Source organism: Salvelinus alpinus, chromosome 17 (assembly GCF_045679555.1).
Source record: "Salvelinus alpinus chromosome 17, SLU_Salpinus.1, whole genome shotgun sequence".
Taxonomy (NCBI): domain Eukaryota; kingdom Metazoa; phylum Chordata; class Actinopteri; order Salmoniformes; family Salmonidae; genus Salvelinus; species Salvelinus alpinus.
Window position 1 is genome coordinate 33,768,447 of NC_092102.1, and position 23,467 is coordinate 33,791,913.

Below are 23,467 nucleotides of genomic sequence, written 5' to 3' on the forward strand. Positions count from 1 at the left end.
GACTAGTAGAAGATTGGCTTTCTCTAATGCTCAGTGATGATATTACACTGCAATGGGCCTACTTGGAGGGCACAACAAGGATATATGACACAATACTAGTATTACCTTCCCCTTTCCTTTCCAGTTAGAGTATCCCTCATGATCGGCCATGACATACAGCACTGTGCTCAGATTACCAACTGTGAGTGACCACTGAGAATATAAATACACAAGATGGCAGCTGGAGTGCATGTCATGGCTTTGCCTTCGACCACTGAAACAGGCTAAATAAGGATTGGGGTGTAGTAATCTGATCTCAGATCTGTGGTTAAGGGCTAGTGACACAGAGTGCATGACACAGCTGTCCCATAGATAGACACACAGGTCCTGCAGTGTGCCTCCACCCTCCAGATTGATAGGGCCATCTGCTGGCCAGAACTGACATTGGAGTCATCTCTTTTATCTCTATAAACAGTCACACATAGAGACCCTGAGGGAGAGCTGAGCTATGACCATGATGTCATAAGACAATGAGGTCATGCATCTCAGTGACCATGGAGTGAGGAGGAGGGAAAATGGGGTCAAGAGGTGAGACAGTTATTGAATGATCCAAGGGATGGAAAAAGACACTGACCTGCTTTTACGGGGCATATTCATCCACGTCATGTTGAGATGGTCAATTGATATGACCACTTATGGTTCACAGAATGCATGATGTTTATTTATGTTGAATTTAATCAAAACATAAAATACCAAACAAGCAGGCCAAACAAGTCTCATCATATTTTCTGGGACTGGAAAATAGAAGTACAGTCAGTTGCATTACTGCATCTCACAACAACAAAAGGTGATGTAAAAAAAACAGCATCAAAAGGAACCAACATTTGCTGTAAATTTCAAACACATTTCTACAGGAAAAAAACCACAAAACTTCTTGACTTCCCTTCAGCAGCCAAACACTGTGGAGCCCTTTGAACCAAACTACAGCTCTGTGCTGACATCTACTTGCTGGTCTAACGACACCATGGTGACCAATCCATCATCAGTCAGACTTCCAGTCTGTAAAGCAGAGGCCAAATGCTGTAAAAGACGCCTCCCTCGCCTCTCCTTCCTTTCTCTGGCTCCAAAATCGATTTTCAATGGCTTTGATACATTGGTGGGTAAAAACTGTCTGCTTCTATATTCCAGACGTAAGCTGTGTGAGTGAAACGCTCTTAATATAATAACTGGCCTGTTTGTTTTGGGCGATTGACAAGTACATCTGACTATTAAATCAAATTAGACACACAAGAGCAAAGTGAAATCTAATGATGCTGTTGATTTAAGCAAATTGACTGTACGGCTCACAATAACATCTGTTGCCAGTTTAATTAGTTTGCATTATTGGTCAGTCGCATCAGAGATCAGACAAACTTTCGGTGAAAAATACACAATTATTTTTGTAAGGATGTACATACGACGTAAGTATTACAAGGAGGTTGAATAGAGTAAGAGAGAAAGAGAGGGAGAACGAGAAACAGAGAAAGAACTAAGGGGGGGCAGTGGGGTGAAAGGGTCAAAACAACACCTCAACAACAAATCCTCTTCATCCCTCCTCCCCACTCTCTGTCATCCGCCTAACCCCCTCCCTCACTCACCTCCCCAACCACATCCAGCTAATCACTTCTCCAGACAAGACGTTCCCTCTGTGTCGTGTCCTGTTCTCCCTCTCTCTATAGTCTGCTCTCTCAGCCCTGGGGTTCTGCTGGAGGTCTGCTAGATCTGCTTACCTACTGTGTGCTCCCTTGCCCTCGTATGTCCTGGCCTGGTAGTACCCGCTGTATCTCTGTGGCATCCGAACCCCGCGGCCAGAGACAATGGTGCTATTGAGCCCAAGAGGAGCACCTCCCTGCCCCGCCGTCTGCACTGGCGCTGCCCATTGTTTGAGTTGGCACGGGGCATAAAGTAAGCCTTTCTCGTGCTGCCTGCCGCATCGTACATTTTACATCTTTGATTAGGGACAGAAAAAACAAGGCCTGCCCTGTGGCGAGGCTAGGCGATGTGTCAAGCTGTCAAATAATATATATTATATACTGGGTGGTTTGAGCCCTGAATGCTGATTGGCTGACAGCTGTGCTATATGAGACCGTATACCACGGGTATGACAAAACATGTACTTTTACTGCTCTAATTACGTTGGAAACCAGTTTATAATAGCAATAAGGCTTTATGTTATATTGCCAATATACCACGGCTAAGGGCTGTGTCCAGGCCATCTGCGTTGTGTCTCGCCTATGAACAGTCCTTAGCCGTGGTATATTGGCCATATACCACACCTCCTCGGGCCTTGTTGCTTAATTATACCATCTTAATTTTGAGAAAGAAACTCACACACAGAAGTTGCAGACTGTTTGAAACTCACACACAGAAGTTGCAGACTGTTTGAAACTCACACACAGAAGTTGCAGACTGTTTGAAACACACACAGAAGTTGCAGACTGTTTGAAACACACACAGAAGTTGCAGACTGTTTGAAACTCACACACAGAAGATGCAGACTGTTTGAAACTCACACAGAGGCAAAGGTTGAGACTATGAGAGCTGTGCTGAATGACTTTCTGTGCTCCTTCTGAAACGGAGAAGACTGATGATTTTTCACATTAACGACCTTCTCATTTGGCCATTGACAGTAGTACAATAATTAATTTCACAAAGTTGTTTTAGGCAAAAGTGCTCGGTACTAAATGATTAAGGCCAGCTGTGGGAGTGACAGCAGCCACGGGGCTAGTCGAGATAATGACTGAGAAGGTGATTAGCACTGAGTGACATCATCACCTAAAGAGATCTGCTACAGATGGAGAGTTAAGCTATGGATTTAACAGGAGGAAATTAATGTCATGCAAATGGTGGGAAGGCTGAGATAAGGAACACCATATCACTGTGATTTGAGAGGTACAGTAGATCTCACCTTGAGGAAAAGGGGAAGGGCTCTTTTTATCTTCCATACAATTTTAACCTCACTTGCCAAGCTTCTAGATTGTCCTATAGTGATGTCAGACACCGTTGTTAAAAGAGTCTCACACAACAGCGAAGCCACAGAAGTATTCTGATTCTAATCTATGAGTGGGGATCCTAAAAGGTGTGTCCAGTAGGTCCTCATATAATGATACTGTAAAAAACACAAGAGTAGCATGAACATAAAATATAGGCCTAAAGACAGGCTTCTATTGGACAGCCAGATAGCTACAGTTTGACCGCTAAAAGCATTGTGTTCGGGGAAAGTGCAGTGTCTGGCCCTCAAACATTTGTTAACTGAAGGAAATCCTAACCGGTTTCTAACCTCCTCTCTTTTCCAAAACTCTGCAAATCTGAGCGGAAAACAACAACTAAGTCCAAACCCCTGTCACAGAATGTACCTCTGAAAACTGTCAGCCTATCAGTTTACTGGTGACGGTAACCTGGGACGTTTGAGCTTCAACTGCAACGGGACCTGGATCATTAGTATTTAAATATTAATTACAAGGTTTGCTTCAAAGCATCTGAAAAATGAAGGGGAAAATAGGAGATACATTATTCATGTCCTGAAATACCTCCATTTGTAAAGCCTTAGGTTTGTTCTAGCTAGCAGTGGACACATTATACTGTAGGCCACTGTGTAAAACATGGAAACAATGTGTCCTTTGAAAAAACATATTCATGGGCAACTAAGATTTAACCAGTCATACTGTCTTTCATTTTGGCTTTCAGAAAATGAGAAGCTAAGCCAACTCGTCTTCAGGTCACGAGAGTGTTGAGGAATATTTTCATGTCGTCAACACATTCCAGTGGAACCAGACATCCTGAGTGTACAAATTCCATTCATACTTCATTTCCAGCAAGTCTTGGAAGAGTGCAAGTCAGCACATCTACTGTCACTCCATATTTTCATAAAACCCCCTCCAAGCTGACAGGAAGGAAGGAACAGAGACTTTTTAAGAATGTGAGAACTTCATCTCATGACCCGAGCCACGGGCACGGAGAGGCAATGTATATCATAAATGAATTATACAGCACCAAGTTTTATGTTTCAGTCGCTTCAATTCTTTTGATAAGGTTTAAGATGGTGCTAAATCATTTACTAGAGAGTGAGATAGGCTTATGTACTGTAGAACACATGGATTCCTCTACCATTTTCAATGACAAATGACCCGACACACTTACTTTGTTTCGTGTCCATTAAATCCATACAGAACAAAAAACCTCCTGGACCTCATCTAACATCCTATTGAAAGCCAATAGGGATAGAATCCCTTGTTCGGAATGGAGCGAGAATATTTTTTGTTCATTTATTACGTTTATCTGGCAGGGACACTACAACAAAACATACGTCTCAGAGTATGGGAAGTGATGCGTTGCACCAGATTTAGCTGAGAAAATAAACTTACCGGATACACAACATTCACACACCCACAGACATCAACATCAACACAAAGCTCACAACACTCCAAACCCAATTAGGCCCTGCAGAATGAGGGGAAAGAATCAGTCATTACTGAGACATGTATTACAACCAGAGAGCCAATCTCTCCAGTGTCTTGGCCTTATCCTGACCACTGTGATATACACTGAGTATACCAAACATTAAGAACACTTGCTTTTACATGACATAGAATGACCAGGTGAATCCAGGTGAAAGCTATGCTCCCTTATTGGTGTCACTTATTAAATGCACTTCAAATCATTGTGGATGAATGGGAAGAGACAGGTTAAAGAAGGACTTTTAAGTCTTGATTGACATGGATTGTGTATGTGTGCCATTCAGAGGGTGAATGGTCAAGACAAAAGATGAAGTGCCTTTGAACGGGGTATGGTAGTAGGTGCCAGGCACACCGGTTTTTGTCAAGAACAGCAACGCTGCTGGGTTTTTCACGCTCAACAGTTTCCCGTGTGTATCAAGAATGGTCCACCACCCAAAGGACATCAGCAAACTTGACAACTGTGGGAAGCATTGGAGTCAACATGGGCCAACATCCCTGTGGAACGCGTGACACCTTGTAGTCCAAGACCCTAGGAATTGAGGCTGTTCTGAGGGAAAAGGCTGGGCTGCAGCTACTAGAAAGGTGTTCCAAATATTTTGTTCACTCAGTGTTCGCTCCATAAGGCTTAGTGCTTTATTGACTGCCTGCACAGTCCCGTTCTCTGTGAATTACTCATTAGAAGCCCTCAGGCCCAGCTCTCCCAGCTTGCACGATAAGACGAGGATAAAACACTGGTCATTCCAAGGGTAGTGAGCCTCAACCGCAGTCTGAATGACACCAGACCAGTCAGGAGATGTACAGTTGGAGGAGCTGAGGGATCCGTGAGAGAATATGAGAGAGGGGGATGGATTTCTCTCCTGTGTCTCTCTGTTTGGCTCCTTTAAATGAGATGTGTAGGTATGGGTGGAGTACAGTGAATTAATTGAATCATAAGAGACTGGTTGATGATTTTAAATTAGCTTACAGTTAAAGTGGCTACCACTGTAAAACCCAAACTGAATTTGGTCATCAAAGATAAGCAGTGATTCTAATCCAATGAACTTCCTCCAAATCTGAGTTCACTCAGAAATAAGAAGTTGCTTTTTTCACAAGTCATGCTAGCCAGAGCTAAAGGACAGGAGAAACTGAGCTGGTACACAGAAACATCACATGCACAGCTCAGGTGGGACTGTGCTTTGACACCAGCCTCGCTGACAGCCAGGATATGCCCCTTTCCTTTCCACACACGTGTACTATAGACATATACCAGAACCACAGAGCTGAGTGCCAGTCGTTACTGCCAGGAGAGCTGAACAGGAGGAACAGTGTGAGGGTGACAAGCCCAATTTATCAGCCTCTAGCTCTGAAAGGTTAAGTGAGTAAACATTGATTTGGGCAGAACAAGGTTAAGTTGTTTTCAGCAGATGTTTGGTCTTGAGGTAAATAATATTCTATAGAGGCAGCAAACGAGTATCCCTGCTCACTTGATGCGGAATGCAGAGCACATTTAGGCCTACACGCATTGGAATGTGGAGAAAACACCTGGGATTCAAAACTCTGTTCATTCTGACTAACGATCGTTAGGGGAATACTGTGTTTCATTACGATCTCTAGCTGAAAAACAAAACTCAACTCACCCCCTACAGACAACAAAGAATGTGTTGATGGCAGAAAGAGAGAGAAAGAAAGACAGAAAGACGAGAAAGAGAGAGAGGGGCTGAGAACGAGGAGTGGCTAGTATGGAGAAAGTATGATGAAAGCTCTGGCCTGACAACACATAGAAACAATCCATTAATACACAATGACCCTGTAGTGTGCCAACCTCCATTCTGTCAAATGACTGATGAGAGTGAGACCTCTCTTGGATCTGTGTATTTAATTTGCTTTAACGAAGGCTCCTGTCCGGTCCGCTATAGGTTTATTTGAAAAGATGCCAATAGGATGCTGCCGGCTGCTGAGCAGGATGAATCACCCAGGAGCTCTGCAGTGAGTCAGAGGGGAGAGCTGAGCTGGCTCTGGCTGGGGAGAGACAGGGCTGCCCTGGTCCAGCATAGACAGGACAGGGGGAACAATCATTGGTCTACAGAGAGAAACAACAGGACACAGGAGCCACAGATCTACAGTCACTGTTTGGACAAGAACAGTTAAGTTAAATAAACGTATGCGTACACACAAATAAACACTTTTCTCTCTTTCTCCCCTCTCTTCTCTCCCTCCAGGCAACATTAATCAGTGTAACCATGAAGTCAGACAACAGTGCAAAGCAGCAGAGACGGTACTCCGCCGTACCGTACGATCCATTGACCTGGCAGCCTCTGCTCTCACCTGTAGAGACACTCTGGAGACACGGTCTGCATCCCTCACTGCCACACACCGACTGAGCCAGCATGTCAACAACACCCCTTAAACCCCACTACTGCAGCCACACACCGACTGAGCCAGCATGTCAACAACACCCCTTAAACCCCACTACTGCAGCCACACACCGACTGAGCCAGCATGTCAACAACACCCCTGAAACCCCACTACTGCAGCCACACACCGACTGAGCCAGCAACACCCCTTAAACCCCACTACTGCAGCCACACACCGACTGAGCCAGCATATGTCAACAACACCCCTTAAACCCCACTACTGCAGCCAAACACCGACTGAGCCAGCATGTCAACAACACCCCTTAAACCCCACTACTGCAGCAAAACACCGACTGAGCCAGCATATGTCAACAACACCCCTTAAACCCCACTACTGCAGCGACACACCGACTGAGCCAGCATGTCAACAACACCCCTTAAACCCCACTACTGCAGCCACACACCGACTGAGCCAGAATGTCAACAACACCCCTTAAACCCCATTACTGCAGCGACACACCGACTGAGCCAGCATGTCAACAACACCCCTTAAACCCCACTACTGCAGCCACACACCGACTGAGCCAGAATGTCAACAACACCCCTTAAACCCCATTACTGCAGCGACACACCGACTGAGCCAGCATGTCAACAACACCCCTTAAACCCCACTACAGCAGCCACACACCGACTGAGCCAGCATATGTCAACAACACCCCTTAAACCCCACTACTGCAGCCACACACCGACTGAGCCAGCATATGTCAACAACACCCCTTAAACCCCACTACTGCAGCCACACACCGACTGAGCCAGCATGTCAACAACACCCCTTAAACCCCACTACTGCAGCCACACACCGACTGAGCCAGCATGTCAACAACACCCCTTAAACCCCAATAACGCAGCAACACACCGACTGAGCCAGCAACACCCCTTAAACCCAACTACTGCAGCCACACACCGACTGAGCCAGCATGTCAACAACACCCCTTAAACCCCACTACAGCAGCCACACACCGACTGAGCCAGCATGTCAACAACACCCCTTAAACCCCACTACTGCAGCCACACACCGACTGAGCCAGCATGTCAACAACACCCCTTAAACCCCACTACTGCAGCAACACACCGACTGAGCCAGCATGTCAACAACACCCCTTAAACCCCACTACTGCAGCCACACACCGACTGAGCCAGCATGTCAACAACACCCCTTAAACCCCACTACTGCAGCAACACACCGACTGAGCCAGCATATGTCAACAACACCCCTTAAACCCCACTACTGCAGCCACACACCGACTGAGCCAGCATGTCAACAACACCCCTTAAACCCCACTACAGCAGCCACACACCGACTGAGCCAGCATGTCAACAACACCCCTTAAACCCCACTACTGCAGCCACACACCGACTGAGCCAGCATATGTCAACAACACCCCTTAAACCCCACTACTGCAGCCACACACCGACTGAGCCAGCATGTCAACAACACCCCTTAAACCCCACTACTGCAGCCACACACCGACTGAGCCAGCATGTCAACAACACCCCTTAAACCCCACTACTGCAGCCAGGTAGCTACTGCTTCAACCAGACATCAAACTCACACTGCCAGAAAAAAAAACAGATACCATAAATGAGCCCACCTACCTGAGCCTCCATATATCTGCCTCCTCTGTGTCAAGTCACGAGCAGAGAAATGGAGAGAGAGAGAAGAGAGATGGAGCTGAAAGCCCCTGCACTATAAGGCAGGCGCGTTGATCTACATAGCGCTGAGGTCGGTAAACAGGCTGTTAGGCTAGCAGAGGAGAGGTGGATCGAGGTGGGATATAGTGCTGTAGTGTAGGCTGCCTGGGGTTGAAAGACATAGAGCACCAGACAGGAACCTGAACGTCAATAAAACAGGAAGGCTCTCCCTGCACTTTCCCCCCTCCCTCCCTCCTTCACTTGCTCTCTCCCTCTTCTCTGCTGCTTCTCTGTCCCCTTTATACCACTCTCTCCCTCTCATACACTCAGCCATTTTTTCTCTCCCCATTCATATCTCTCTATTTCAGTGCATTTATTCAGCTGTTGTGTTGATCCCAGGGCTCAGTGGGGACGTGTCCAGAGTCAGTGTGTTGCAGCGCTGCAATGTCACCACTGTCTCTCTCGCTCATGACCAGGGGAATCTGAGCTCTGTCAGCGACCACTGAAACAACTCTATTATAATATATACTGAATGAATATGTGCTGGCTCCCTATACTAAACATTGTATTACAATCTTTATTGGCTTATAATAAACATTGTATTTCGATCTTAACTGGTTTGAATGAAACCACTTCTGTAGTGTATGAAAGGAAATGAAAAACTCATCACTGCACGTGATTGCACCATCTGAAACTGAAACCATGGACATGGTGAGCGGAAAGCGCCGTCAGTATCATCAGACTTTCCTCTGGGCCTCATGTCTTGTCCATGCCTCACCAGACCTCTTGTCTTTCCCCTGGGCCTCGTGTCTTGTCCATGCCTCACCAGACCTCTTGTCTTTCCTCTGGGCCTCGTGTCTTTTCAAGGCCTCACCAGACCTCTTGTCTTTCCTCTGGGCCTCGTGTCTTGTCAAGGTCTCACCAGACCTCTCCGTCTTTCCTCTGGGCCTCATGTCTTGTCAAGGTCTCACCAGACCTCCCTGTCTTTTCTCTGGGCCTCGTGTCCTATACCCCTTAGCCCAGTCCTCTGGTTCTACGCTGGGCCAGAGACCACAATAATCTGTCAGCACTTTGTTGAACACAATGGAAACATCCCTCTCCTGATATGGAGGACTTGGCTAGTCCAGATTCCAGTGACTGTTGCCACAGGATTCCCCTATTGTAAACTAGCTGTGTGCTGTAAAACAATGTAATTGTTCAATTATTTTCAGATGTATCTTTATGAAATAATCTCGGCGACCCAGAACCAAAAACTTGCCTAAATGTGTCAGCTACTCGATGCATTTATGTTAAGAATGTCTGTCCCCGAGAGATTAGTATGTATTAATCAATCAAATGGCTTTAATAGACTAATCTGTGTCAATTACAAAACCCATCTGTAACTTTGGTGTACTAAATCCTTTTCAAATGATATTTCTTCCAGCAAAGCTGCTATGTTTCTCTCTGCTCCCAGCAGGAGCCCCCCATTATCTCTGAAAATAAGTAAGTAAATGCTGCCTATAAATATCTATAGAAACTACCTTGAGAGACGCCAGGGCGAGAGAGGAGAGAGAGTGAGAGATACTCTGAGGGAATCCATACAATGCCAATGTCCTCCCACATTCCCTCATCTCTTATTTTTCTGCCCTCCAATGGTTCACAGTGGAATATACAGTACCGGTCAAAAGTTTGGACACACCTACTCAATCCAGGGTTTTTCTTTATTTTTACTATTTTCTACATCGTAGACTATGAAGACTATGAAATAACACATATGGAATCATGTAGTAACCAAAAAAGTGTTAAACAAATCTAAATGTATTTTATATTTGAGATTCTTCAAAGTAGCCACCCTTTGAGTTGGTGACAGTTTTGCGCACTCTTGGCATTCTGTCAACCAGCTTCATGAAGTAGTCACCTGGAATGCATTTCAATTAACAGGTGTGCCTTGTTAAAAGTTGATTTGTGAAATGTATTTCCTTCTTAATGTGTTTGAGCCAATCAGTTGTGTTGTGACAAGGTAGGGGTGGTATACAGAAGATAGCCCTATTTGGTAAAAGACCAAGTCCATATTATGGCAAGAACAGTTCAAATAAGCAAAGAGAAACGACAGTCCATCATTACTTTCAAGACATGAAGGTCAGTCAATACGGAAAATGTCAAGAACTTTGAAAGTTTCTTCAAGTGCAGTCACAAAAACCATCAAGCACTATGATGAAACTGGCTCTCAGAGTTACCTCTGCTGCAGAGGATAAGTTCATTAGAGTTACCAGCCTCAGAAATTGCAGCCAAAAAAATGCAACAGACACATCTCAACATCAACTGTTCAGAGGAGACTGCGTGAATCAGGCCTTCATGGTCGAATTGCTGCAAAGAAACCACTACTAAATGACACGAATAATAAGAAGAGACTTACTTGGGCCAAGAAACACTAATGGACATTAGAACGGTGGAAATCTGTCCTCTGGTCTGATGAGTCCAAACTTGAGATTTTTGGTTCCAACCGCTGTGCCTTTGTGAGACGCAAAGTAGGTGAACAGATGATCTCTGCATGTGTGGTTCTCTCCGTGAAGCATGGAAGAGGAGGTGCGATGGTGTGGGGGTTCTTTGCTGGTGACATTGTCTGTGATTTACTTAGAATTCAAGGCACACTTAAACAGCATGGCTACCACAGCATTCTGCAGTGACACACCATCACATCTGGTTTGCGCTTAGTGGGACATTTGTTTTTCAACAGGACAATGACCCAACACACCTCCAGGCTGTGTAAGGGCCATTTGACCGAGAAGGAGAGTGATGGGAGTGCTGCATCAGATGACCTGGCCTCCACAATCACCCGACCTCAACCCAATTGAGATGGTTTGGAATGAGTTGAACCGCAGAGTGAAGTGCTCAGCATATGTGAGAACTCCTTCAAGACTGTTGGAGAAGCGTTACAGGTGAAGCTGGTGGAGCGAATGCCACGAGTGTGCAAAGCTGTCATCAAGGCAAATTGGGGGTTACTTTCAAGAATCTGAAATATATTTAGATTGGTTTAACACTTTTTTGGTTATTACATGATTCCATATGTTTTATTTCATAGTTTGGATGTCTTCACTGTTATTCTACAATGTAGAAAATAGTAAAAATAAAGAAAAACCCTTGAATGAGTAGGTGTGTCTAAACTATTGACTGGTACTGTATGTCCTGTCATTTGTTAGGGTAAAGATATCCCACATCCTTTTATGTCTCAGGTCTCAGCCCTTAAATAATTCACAGTGGAATTTGCGTAATCTCCTTGTGTAATGGGGCGTAACAGTTAGCTATGACAGAGGGAAGTCTGTGGGTTCTCTATCACTTACTACAACAACAAAAAACAAAGCAACTGTATAAGTTGGAGACCGGAGCGATATGAAGGTGACTTGGTTTGGGAACATTTTCAGCTGGGGATTGAGGCTCCTGTCCTCTGTTATAAAATTATCTAAACAACAGATGGAGCCAGTGCACAGCAATTTAGTACCAAAACCATTCTGTGAGTGAGTGAGTCAGTCTGCACTAAATGAGGGAGAATGTCAGAGAGAAAGAGAGAGGATTGAGAAAATATATAGTGTGTTTGGGGAGAAGCAGGAGTGGGAGGACAAATAATATTATCTCTGTCTCTGTCAGGGGAGCTAATTTGTGGCAGAGTATGAAGACGACAGTAACAGTACTGTATAAAGAGAATGGGTTTGTTCTCTAAGTCCAATACCAAGACAGGGGAATGGGAGGCAGCAATGACAAGATGCTGATGTTTCTGAGCCAATTACAGTCTCAGAAACAGTTGTTAAAGAACTTTCTTCAGTGTAATTTTGATGGCCGAAAGCAATGATGGAGTAAGTCACCACTATTCTTAACTCCCATGACAGAAAGATCCATAACACAGCAGTTCTCTCTGGAATGCTCTGTTCTTGAGAGAAGATAACTACACAGTAGACATTTGGAAAAGCACCACTGCGAAAACACTCTGAATGTTCACATAAAAAAATGAATCAATAAAGAAACAAGAAGCCTGGCTGTATCGAGAATGCCTTGTTGAAACTGTGATGAACTGTCATAATTGAGAAAAGCCATTCCGCAGTGAGGACAGAAGGAAGACATGCTAGGAGAGAGTGAGCGTGTCTCTGGGGATGTTACCACCAAACACTGATGGAACTGCACACGGTTGTCACAGTAACAGAAAAGGCTGACAGAATAACTACTTTGTAATTGTCAGAGGACTGAATGCCCTAGAAGGATAAGCAGTACACTTTAATGATTATTTACACATAACAGACGCAACATTATCATTTCTCACAGAGGCAGGTACTAATTTAAAGATGTGGGAAACCATCCAAGTAGACCATAGGCCTACATGAAACCATGCTAGTCAACTGCTTGTACTCAGCAGTGTGGGAGGGTGGATGTCCAAAATACTAAATAACATTACTTGTGTAGTTTGATGAAGTATTCCAGTATGCTACATCAATTGGCAGAGATGCAAACTGCTGAGGGCCCAAAAAGGTGACACTTTTTTTTGTTGCACTGAAACATGCAAAAAAAAACCTGCGAGGGGGAAATGCAGGTTTTAACTAATTAAACAACAACGAATATGATCTACATGATGAGTCTCTGTGTGTAAAATAAAAAGTGGTTTATGTGAACCTAACTCACAGCTAAAAAAAATTTAAAGAAAGCAATCCAATGTTATTTGTTGCCTAGACTTTACTGCAAATGACACTTTTGAGAACAAATATTGCAGTTAGCCATGACAGCCTTTATTATAGAACGCTTGTGACCAAACACACATCTAAATATTGCACTTGGGTAAAAAACATCTTAAAGTAGAAATAGAATGAAACAAACGACATTCTATTTTTGCTCTATTATAGTGGTCACTATAGTAGACATCGATCAAGCGCACAAGGCTACATGTGTGCAAAAATAGCGTTCACTGAGTAAAGCATTTTATAATCCCCCCCAACACTCACACACAAGTGTTACTGTCAAGTTCAACACAACAAAAGCAATATCTTTGGGCTACACTGCACATTATTACATTGTACACTTTCTGCCTGTGGACATCTGTTCTACAATGTGCCAGCAGAGCATGATACCCTTTGTTGGCATAACTGATCTCTTTCAGGCAGAGAATACACCTGGCATACCCCTTTTTATCCACTGTATTAAAAAAGTGAGAAAGAGGGAAAGTGTGTGTTGTTCCCTTCACCTCTATAGTGGCATCCAGTTTAAGCCAGGCCCAGCTCCACTTAACTGTTTAACAAGCAATGCCTCATTTTCACATAATTCTCTCACTCTAAAAATTAACCACATACTGTAGAGGGAAAACAGTTAACAGATAGTGGTTAGTTCGTTAGCTAGTTAACATTTTACACAGATTGCCAGGGTCCAGTAAGCAACTAACGGGTTATAACTTTAGCTAATTTTCATAAACTCAATCATTTGATCAGATAAATTGGCTAATGTGGCTCAACATTTCTCTGGCTAGCTAACGGAAAATTAGATCCAGCTGGCACGATTCTTAACAATGCTAACAATTCTTTTTCCACCACACTTTCTCCCTCACCTCAAACTTTCCAAATGCCAGTTGTTTTTCGGTTACAGCTCATGAAGTACGCTTTATCACCTTCTCACCCTTCACCCCCGTGGTCAGGCTTCCACCTAATGTTATCTATTCGTTATCGTTCAGGGGACGCGTTGCTGTAACTGGCAAGCTGCCTTTCCTCTCTCCGCTGTCTTTCCAGAGCGCGCGCTGATGCTGTAACTAGCAAGTTGGTTGTCTCTTTTCTCTTCAGTCACATGCTGCGCTGCATTCTGTTACGTGAACGATTGGCTGAACCTTGGATACAGCCAGTATCGCTCCAAACGAGCATCACTCGTTCGCTTACTACAGCCAGTAGTCCTCCACTGCAGTAGGGCAATCAATAGTCATAGTCTCATAGATGATTATTCTCAGTCTCAAAAATGGAATTGACTAAATCTATGAATGTGTTGTAATAATGCGATCCATTCCATTCTGAGAGCAGGACCAACACTGAAAGGCCTAAACATTTATCAGCACAGGATCTATCATCTGCCTGCTCAGAGGAATCTTGGCCAATAAATTAGTAATGTTTCAGCTTTAAAATAAGGCCATGGGTTATGTATTTACCACGTAGACTCCTGTACAGTGTCTCATATAGAGACAGAGCTGAAAGAACTCCAGGGCTTGTCAAGATATTGTACAGTATTTCTCTCACTTTATTTCTCTCTCTCTCTTCCCCACGTCTCTCTCTTTCTTGTTCTCGGTCTCTCTCACACACACACACACACACACACACAGACACACAATACAACTTATTGTCCATTAGTTACAGCAGACATACAGTCGAGCACAGGGTCAAGCTGGATGGAGAGCATGTTGTGGGGTTAAGAGCCTTGCTCAAGGGCCTAACGGTAGGGGAATATCTTCAGGATGTGAACCCATCAGCCCTCCAACTGCCAGATCATTTCCGCCTGTAGCAGCGCTTTACTGTGTGCGTGCATGTGTGGAATATAAACCATACGGTGCAGAGAGAGTGTGTGGAATATAAACCATACAGTGCAGAGAGAGTGTGTGTGTGGAATACAAACCATACGGTGCAGAGAGAGTGTGTGTGTGTGTGGAATATAAACCATACGGTGCAGAGAGAGTGTGTGTGTGTGTGTGGAATATAAACCATACGGTGCAGAGAGAGTGTGTGTGTGTGTGGAATATAAACCATACGGTGCAGAGAGAGTGTGTGTGTGGAATATAAACCATACGGTGCAGAGAGAGTGTGTGTGTGTGTGGAATATAAACCATACGGTGCAGAGAGAGTGTGTGTGTGTGTGGAATATAAACCATACGGTGCAGAGTGAGTGTGTGTGGAATATAAACCATACGGTGCAGAGAGAGTGTGTGTGGAATATAAACCATACGGTGCAGAGTGTGTGTGTGGAATATAAACCATACGGTGCAGAGAGAGTGTGTGTGTGTGTGTGGAATATAAACCATACGGTGCAGAGAGAGTGTGTGTGTGTGTGTGGAATATAAACCATACGGTGCAGAGAGAGTGTGTGGAATATAAACCATACGGTGCAGAGATAGTGTGTGAAATATAAACCATACGGTGCAGAGAGAGTGTGTGTGTGGAATATAAACCATACGGTGCAGAGAGAGTGTGTGTGGAATACAACCATTCGGTGCAGAAAGAGTGTGTGTGTGTGGAATATAAACCATACGGTGCAGAGTGTGTGTGTGGAATATAAACCATACGGTGCAGAGAGAGTGTGTGTGTGTGTGTGGAATATAAACCATACGGTGCAGAGAGAGTGTGTGTGTGTGTGGAATATAAACCATACGGTGCAGAGAGTGTGTGTGTGTGTGTGTGGAATATAAACCATACGGTGCAGAGAGAGTGTGTGTGTGTGTGTGTGTGTGTGTGTGTGTGTGTGTGTGTGTGTGGAATATAAACCATATGGTGCAGAGTGTGTGTGTATATGAGAGCTGCAGTGCAGCAACATGAGCTCATCACTCCTCTTCTCCTCTCGTCCCCACCCCTTCACTCCTCTCTCACCATTACATAAGTTAGTGCAGCACGCTCCCCTCAGGCACCCAAAGAAATGAGATGCAAAGGAATGTCATCAAAAGTAAGAGGGTAAGAGAGGACAAGAGCTGCTAGAGAAAGATGCAGAAGAAGAGATGGGGCAGCATATCCGTTCGAGACAAAAGCATTCACAGCTACATAGCCCATACACACTGATCATGTAAAATGGAAGTATATACCAGAGTCAAGGGACTCTGCATTTCAGTGTATTCTGCTCACAAACACTAGAATACAGTGCTGCAACAGAAAGTGAAATAACTGGGATCGTGTGAAAGAGAGTAGCTTCACTGCCATAGCAAAAACACAATGTAGTGTACCTACCAGATGATCTAAACCCTACACATGTATCAGGACTCAGGAGTCTGTACGTCATTAACATGTACATTTAGTCATTTAGCAGACACTCTTATCCACAGCGACTTACAGGAGCTATTAGGGTTAAGTGCCTTGCTCAAGGGCACATCGACAGAATGTTCACCTAGTCGGCTCGGGGATTCGAATCAGCAACCTTTCGGTTACTGGCCATACGCTCTTAACCTCTAGTGCAGTGTTTCTCAACTGCACTCCTCCAGGACCCCCAACAGCACACATTTTTGTTGTAGCCCCAGACAAACTCACTTGATTCAACTCAATGAGGGCTTGATGATTAGTTGGCAAGTTGAATCAAGTGTGCTTGTCCGGGACTACAACTAAAATGTGTGCTGTTGGGGGTCCTGGAGGACTGGAGTTGAGAAACACTGCGGTAGGCTACCTGCCGCTATGAGCTTCACAAGTAATAAACCAGACTGCCAACAGCCTCATTTGCATTTCAAAGCTGCAGGTTGAAGTTTAAATGTTTAGTAGCAGAAATGCGGCATAACTCTGAAATTAATAGATATTACAACATTAAGTACATCAACCACTAATGTCTGACTTGGTCTCACAAACAACACGGTAATGGAAGGTGGTATATTACTGTTATATTATCCTTGGTCTTAGACCTTGGAACTCTTTCAAAATGAGTTGGAATGTCTTGTGTATGTCAGTTAATTCAAGGTAATTATTTGCAACATTGTTAGAGAGGAAGGTAGGCCTTAATGTTTCATCTGTCTGTATTTCACATATGCTTCCTGTGCCACAGAATAACCTCAAAACTGGATCACAATACATGTCCAACTGCAGTACACACTGATCACTCTAAGATGTCACGTTGGGCAATCACAGAAAGGGCTTGATGTATTCAGAGTTCACGGTGCAGTCTCCCCTCTGGGAGTAACACAAGTTTAAATTATTCAGAAGTGGACACTTTCAATCCAACATTCAATAGATCTGAAGAACTGTGTACACACAGAGAGCTTAAGATGCTGTTGGTGGAAAATACTGAGGTCAATTCTACTGGAATAATGCCCTAGGTCTGTGTTATCAACATCCCACCAAAGAAAATACAACCGTAGTTCTATAATGCTATAATACTCAACAGTAGAGGGAGTTACAGTAGTCACACGAAGGATACAGACGAATACTGTATAATTCTCGATTGGATACGCTCACTTGGGTGCAAAAATCAATCATGAACACAGGTGTGAGGAAACATGCTGAATCAACTGTAAAGTTGTGAATTTGGGCCTGACGCAATTGGTTATGCGTGTGTGCATGTGTGTGTGTGTATACATGTGTATGTGTGAGTGCGTGTGTGTGTGTGTGTGTATACATTTGTATGTGTGAGTGCGTGTGTGTGTGTGTGTGTATACATTTGTATGTGTGAGTGCGTGTGTGTGTGTGTGTGTATACATTTGTATGTGTGAGTGCGTGTGTGTGTGTGTATGTGTGAGTGCGTGTGTGTGTGTATACATTTGTATGTGTGAGTGCGTGTGTGTGTGTGTATACATTTGTATGTGTGAGTGCGTGTGTGTGTGTATACATTTGTATGTGTGAGTGCGTGTGTGTGTGTATACATTTGTATGTGTGTGAGTGCGTGTGTGTGTGTGTATACATTTGTATGTGTGTGAGTGCGTGTGTGTGTGTGTGTGTGTGTGTGTGTGTGTGTGTGTGTGTGTGTGTGTGTGTGTGTGTGTGTGTGTGTGTGTGTGTGTGTGTGTGTGTGTGTGTATGTGTGAGTGCGTGTGTGTGTGTGTGTGTGTGTGTTTTGAACTAATATTGGAAGGAGGCACTACTATCAAAATGATCAATCCAAACAAAACATTTAAAATTGTTCAATAGTGTTAGCTGGAAAACAGACACACTTCAAATGGCAACAACTGCGTGTATAAGCTGTTCCATACCACAACTTTAACTCACCGCAGTGGAACTACACGTCCAACTGGCTGGTTGCAGCTTTTCCATTACACACATCGGTCTCCTCTCTGCCCAGAAAAGATCTCTCGTCATAAAGTGTACCAACACAGGCAGCCAACGTTCTATGTCTCTCCTCTCTCGGTCCTGATGTAGGTCAAGACACTGCTGTTTGTCAAGGTGTCCAGATTAGGTCAGAACAGCTTCAGACCAGGTCCACATGCTGTACTGTAGCCTACTTCCCATGGGGCTGGGCTGGTCTGTTTGTTCTTCCTGGAGTCAGCTGCCGATTATGAGGCAGGGTTGCGTCACCGTTCGCCTCACAACAACCCCAGTTTCAGCATATTCCACCACATTGTCGATACAGTGGAAGATACAGACATTGGCATGGACACATTGATAGACACAGAGATTGAGGAAGTGTGTGAATCCAGAAGCCTCCAGTTTCCTTTACTATTCAGATGATACCCAACAGTGAGGTTAGCAGGATCCCTGTTGTTCCCCCTGGATTGGAGACGAGGTGCAGAAGCGTTCAGGGGACCAGACACACAGACAGTAAATAAATAATGGTTGCTGTGCTGTGCTCCACTCGCTGCCATGGAACTATGGTCAGATCAGGTTGCCAGTCTTCTCCTGTGTCATTATAACCTCTTTCACTGTCATAAAGACCAATGTATTGAAGAACTCCCTCAAAATCGTCACTTTAACACTGACCAGAATCAAATCAGACAGTCTAGCTGGCCATTCTTGCAAAGCAACCTTCTGTTCCCGCCAGAGACAAACTTCACATGAACGAAACACATGTGAAAGCTTGACTGTCTCCGAGATGTTATCTGAAGAGACACCTCTAAGTCAGAGGAAGTTGGAGAAACGTACATGTTGAGAAAACAATGAGACAGCAGGTCAAAAGGAATGTGTTTCAGAGGCACAGTGTGTTCTGACGGGACAGGAATGTTCCTCCTGGGTCAGTACATGCCTTGTGAGCGAGAGATAACCGTTTCTTTAAGTCAGCCCAACAGGGTTCAGAAACTGGATATGACTCAGCAAAACACAGAAAGGTGCATAGAAGGGCAGAAGTAAACCGAACAAGCCAATCACACAAGACCAGCCTTTTAAAAATAACATAGAAAATTGTTTCATTTTGACACAGATAATGTTTATCTAACACTTTGTTCTGGGAACATATGGGTTCATTCAGGAAGAGATTTGCATCTTTTAAGAAAATGTCCTCTGTATTCCATTGTACTCCAGAGGACTGACCTGAGCATTGCCTCAAAGCTTTTATATATCTTCATTTACCAAATGATTGTGTTGGGTGTGTACTGTAAAATCTAGGAAACTTTGCATCACTGCCGCTCCTACCGTATGTGTGGATTTAGCCCAACACTGATGACGAAGATGATGATATGTTTCCAGAGTGTTGAGCATCTAACATGTCTCCAGGAAACCACTTTTATAGTGTTTTTTAAATCTTTTATAAACTGGTAAAATATTTTCTAGGCATTTTCTATAGAAATAGATGAGACATGAGGAGCAGACTCTGGGGCTCCTTGCTGTCTGGGAACAGTCATGACAGATGATCTCCTACCTTATTGTTCGGCTTGAAATGCAGTACTTCCACATCACAATCCACGCGGCAGTGACCTCACTGCAGACACCAGACACGCAGGGAAAACATGTGCAGCATGGCACACGCAGGAAGGAAGTTTCAAAATGTCCCAAACGCACCAAACTGTGGCAATTCCTCCTATAGCAGCCAGTGGAGAGACACCCTGTTCTAGAGCAAAAATGACAGCCCACATCCTTCACTGTCCAAAGAAAAACACAGAATACATTTTCCTCCAGCTCCAGTGTTCTCAGCTGTGCCGTTCAGAAGTTCCCTGTCCCAGTTTATCCTGCCTGCGTCCACACTCAGAAAGTTGCTAGACTAGCAAGTTATCCTGATGACCAAGAAAGGTAAAGGCTCAGTTCAGTATGTCTAGGCTCCTCGTAACAAAGGTTCTCCACCCATACTGTTCACTACTACACCACTCCTCCCTCTCCACCCATACTGTTCACTACTACACCACTCCTCCCTCTCCACCCATACTGTTCACTACTACACCACTCCTCCCTCTCCACCCATACTGTTCACTACTACACCACTCCTCCCTCTCCACCCATACTGTTCACTACTACACCACTCCTCCCTCTCCACCCATACTGTTCACTACTACACCACTCCTCCCTCTCCACCCATACTGTTCACTACTACACCACTCCTCCCTATCCACCCATACTGTTCACTACTACACCACTCCTCCCTCTCCACCTATACTGTTCACTACTACACCACTCCTCCCTCTCCACCCATACTGTTCACTACTACACCACTCCTCCCTCTCCACCCATACTGTTCACTACTACACCACTCCTCCCTCTCCACCCATACTGTTCACTACTACACCCCCCCTCCCTCTCCACCCATACTGTTCACTACTACACCACTCCTCCCTCTCCACCCATACTGTTCACTACTACACCACTCCTCCCTCTCCACCCATACTGTTCACTACTACACCATTCCTCCCTCTCCACCCATACTGTTCACTACTACACCACTCCTCCCTCTCCACCCATACTGTTCACTACTACACCACTCCTCCCTCTCCACCCATACTGTTCACTACTACACCATTCCTCCCTCTCCACCCATACTGTTCACTACTACACCACTCCTCCCTCTCCACCCATACTGTTCACTACTAAACCACTCCTCCCTCTCCACCCATACTGTTCACTACTACACCATTCCTCCCTCTCCACCCATACTGTTCACTACTACACCATTCCTCCCTCTCCACCCATACTGTTCACTACTACACCATTCCTCCCTCTCCACCCATACTGTTCACTACTACACCACTCCTCCCTCTCCACCCATACTGTTCACTACTACACCACTCCTCCCTCTCCACCCATACTGTTCACTACTACACCATTCCTCCCTCTCCACCCATACTGTTCACTACTACACCACTCCTCCCTCTCCACCCATACTGTTCACTACTACACCATTCCTCCCTCTCCACCCATATTGTTCACTACTACACCACTCATCCCTCTCTCCACCCATACTGTTCACTACTACACCACTCCTCCCTCTCCACCCATACTGTTCACTACTACACCACCCCTCCCTCTCCACCCATACTGTTCACTACTACACCACTCCTCCCTCTCCACCCATACTGTTCACTACTACACCACTCCTCCCTCTCTCCACCCATACTGTTCACTACTACACCACCCCTCTCTCGCTCCACCCATACTGTTCACTACTACACCACTCCTCCCTCTCCACCCATACTGTTCACTACTACAGCACCCCTCCCTCTCTCCACCCATACTGTTCACTACTACACCACTCCTCCCTCTCTCCACCCATACTGTTCACTACTACACCACCCCTCCCTCTCTACACCCATATTGTTCACTACTACACCACACCTCCCTCTCCACCCATACTGTTCACTACTACACCACCCTCCCTCTCCACCCATACTGTTCACTACTACACCACCCCTCCCTCTCCACCCATGCTGTTCACTACTACACCACTCCTCCCTCTCTCCACCCATACTGTTCACTACTACACCACTCCTCCCTCTCTCCACCCATACTGTTCACTACTACACCACTCCTCCCTCTCCACCCATATTGTTCACTACTACACCACCCCTCCCTCTCCACCCATACTGTTCACTACTACACCACCCCTCCCTCTCCACCCATACTGTTCACTACTACACCACTCCTCCCTCTCCACCCATACTGTTCACTACTACACCACCCCTCCCCCTCTACACCCATACTGTTCACTACTACACCACTCCTCCCTCTCCACCCATACTGTTCACTACTACACCACCTCTCCCTCTCCACCCATACTGTTCACTACTACACCACCCCTCCCTCTCCACCCATACTGTTCACTACTACACCACTCTTCCCTCTCTCCACCCATACTGTTCACTACTACACCACCCCTCCCTCTCCACCCATACTGTTCACTACTACACCACCCCTCCCTCTCCACCCATACTGTTCACTACTACACCACTCCTCCCTCTCCACCCATACTGTTCACTACTACACCACCCCTCCCTCTCCACCCATACTGTTCACTACTACACCACACCTCCCTCTCTACACCCATACTGTTCACTACTACACCACTCCTCCCTCTCCACCCATACTGTTCACTACTACACCACTCCTCCCTCTCCACCCATACTGTTCACTACTACACCACCCCTCCCTCTCTACACCCATACTGTTCACTACTACACCACTCCTCCCTCTCCACCCATACTGTTCACTACTACACCACCTCTCCCTCTCCACCCATACTGTTCACTACTACACCACCCCTCCCTCTCCACCCATACTGTTCACTACTACACCACTCTTCCCTCTCTCCACCCATACTGTTCACTACTACACCACCCCTCCCTCTCCACCCATACTGTTCACTACTACACCACCCCTCCCTCTCCACCCATACTGTTCACTACTACACCACTCCTCCCTCTCCACCCATACTGTTCACTACTACACCACCCCTCCCTCTCCACCCATACTGTTCACTACTACACCACCCCTCCCTCTCTACACCCATACTGTTCACTACTACACCACTCCTCCCTCTCCACCCATACTGTTCACTACTACACCACTCCTCCCTCTCTCCACCCATACTGTTCACTACTACACCACCCCTCCCTCTCTACACCCATACTGTTCACTACTACACCACTCCTCCCTCTCCACCTATACTGTTCACTACTACACCACTCATTCCTCTCTACACCCATACTGTTCACTACTACACCACTCCTCCCTCTCCACCTATACTGTTCACTACTACACCACTCCTCCCTCTCCACCCATACTGTTCACTACTACACCACCCCTCCCTCTCCACCCATACTGTTCACTACTACACCACTCCTCCCTCTCCACCCATACTGTTCACTACTACAGCACCCCTCCCTCTCTCCACCCATACTGTTCACTACTACACCACTCCTCCTTCTCTCCACCTATACTGTTC

General features: G+C 45.4%; 1 protein-coding gene across 8 annotated transcripts in view; it reads right to left on the reverse strand.

Annotated features, from left to right (window-relative positions):
* The window catches only part of LOC139542811 (IQ motif and SEC7 domain-containing protein 1-like), a 263,640-nt gene that overhangs the window by 51,782 nt on the left and 188,391 nt on the right, over positions 1-23,467 (reverse strand). Inside the window, exon 1 of one of the 8 annotated variants that reach the window (XM_071348669.1) lies at positions 19,961-20,340. The exons of 5 other annotated variants lie outside the window; for them this stretch is intronic. In XM_071348669.1, the coding sequence (XP_071204770.1) occupies positions 19,961-19,995 (35 nt within the window). In that variant the 5' untranslated portion in view covers positions 19,996-20,340. Of the gene's footprint in view, positions 1-8,464; positions 8,682-18,378; positions 19,093-19,960; positions 20,341-23,467 lie in introns of those variants that run through there. 2 more of the 8 variants (XM_071348671.1, XM_071348672.1) reach the window with 2 other exon arrangements.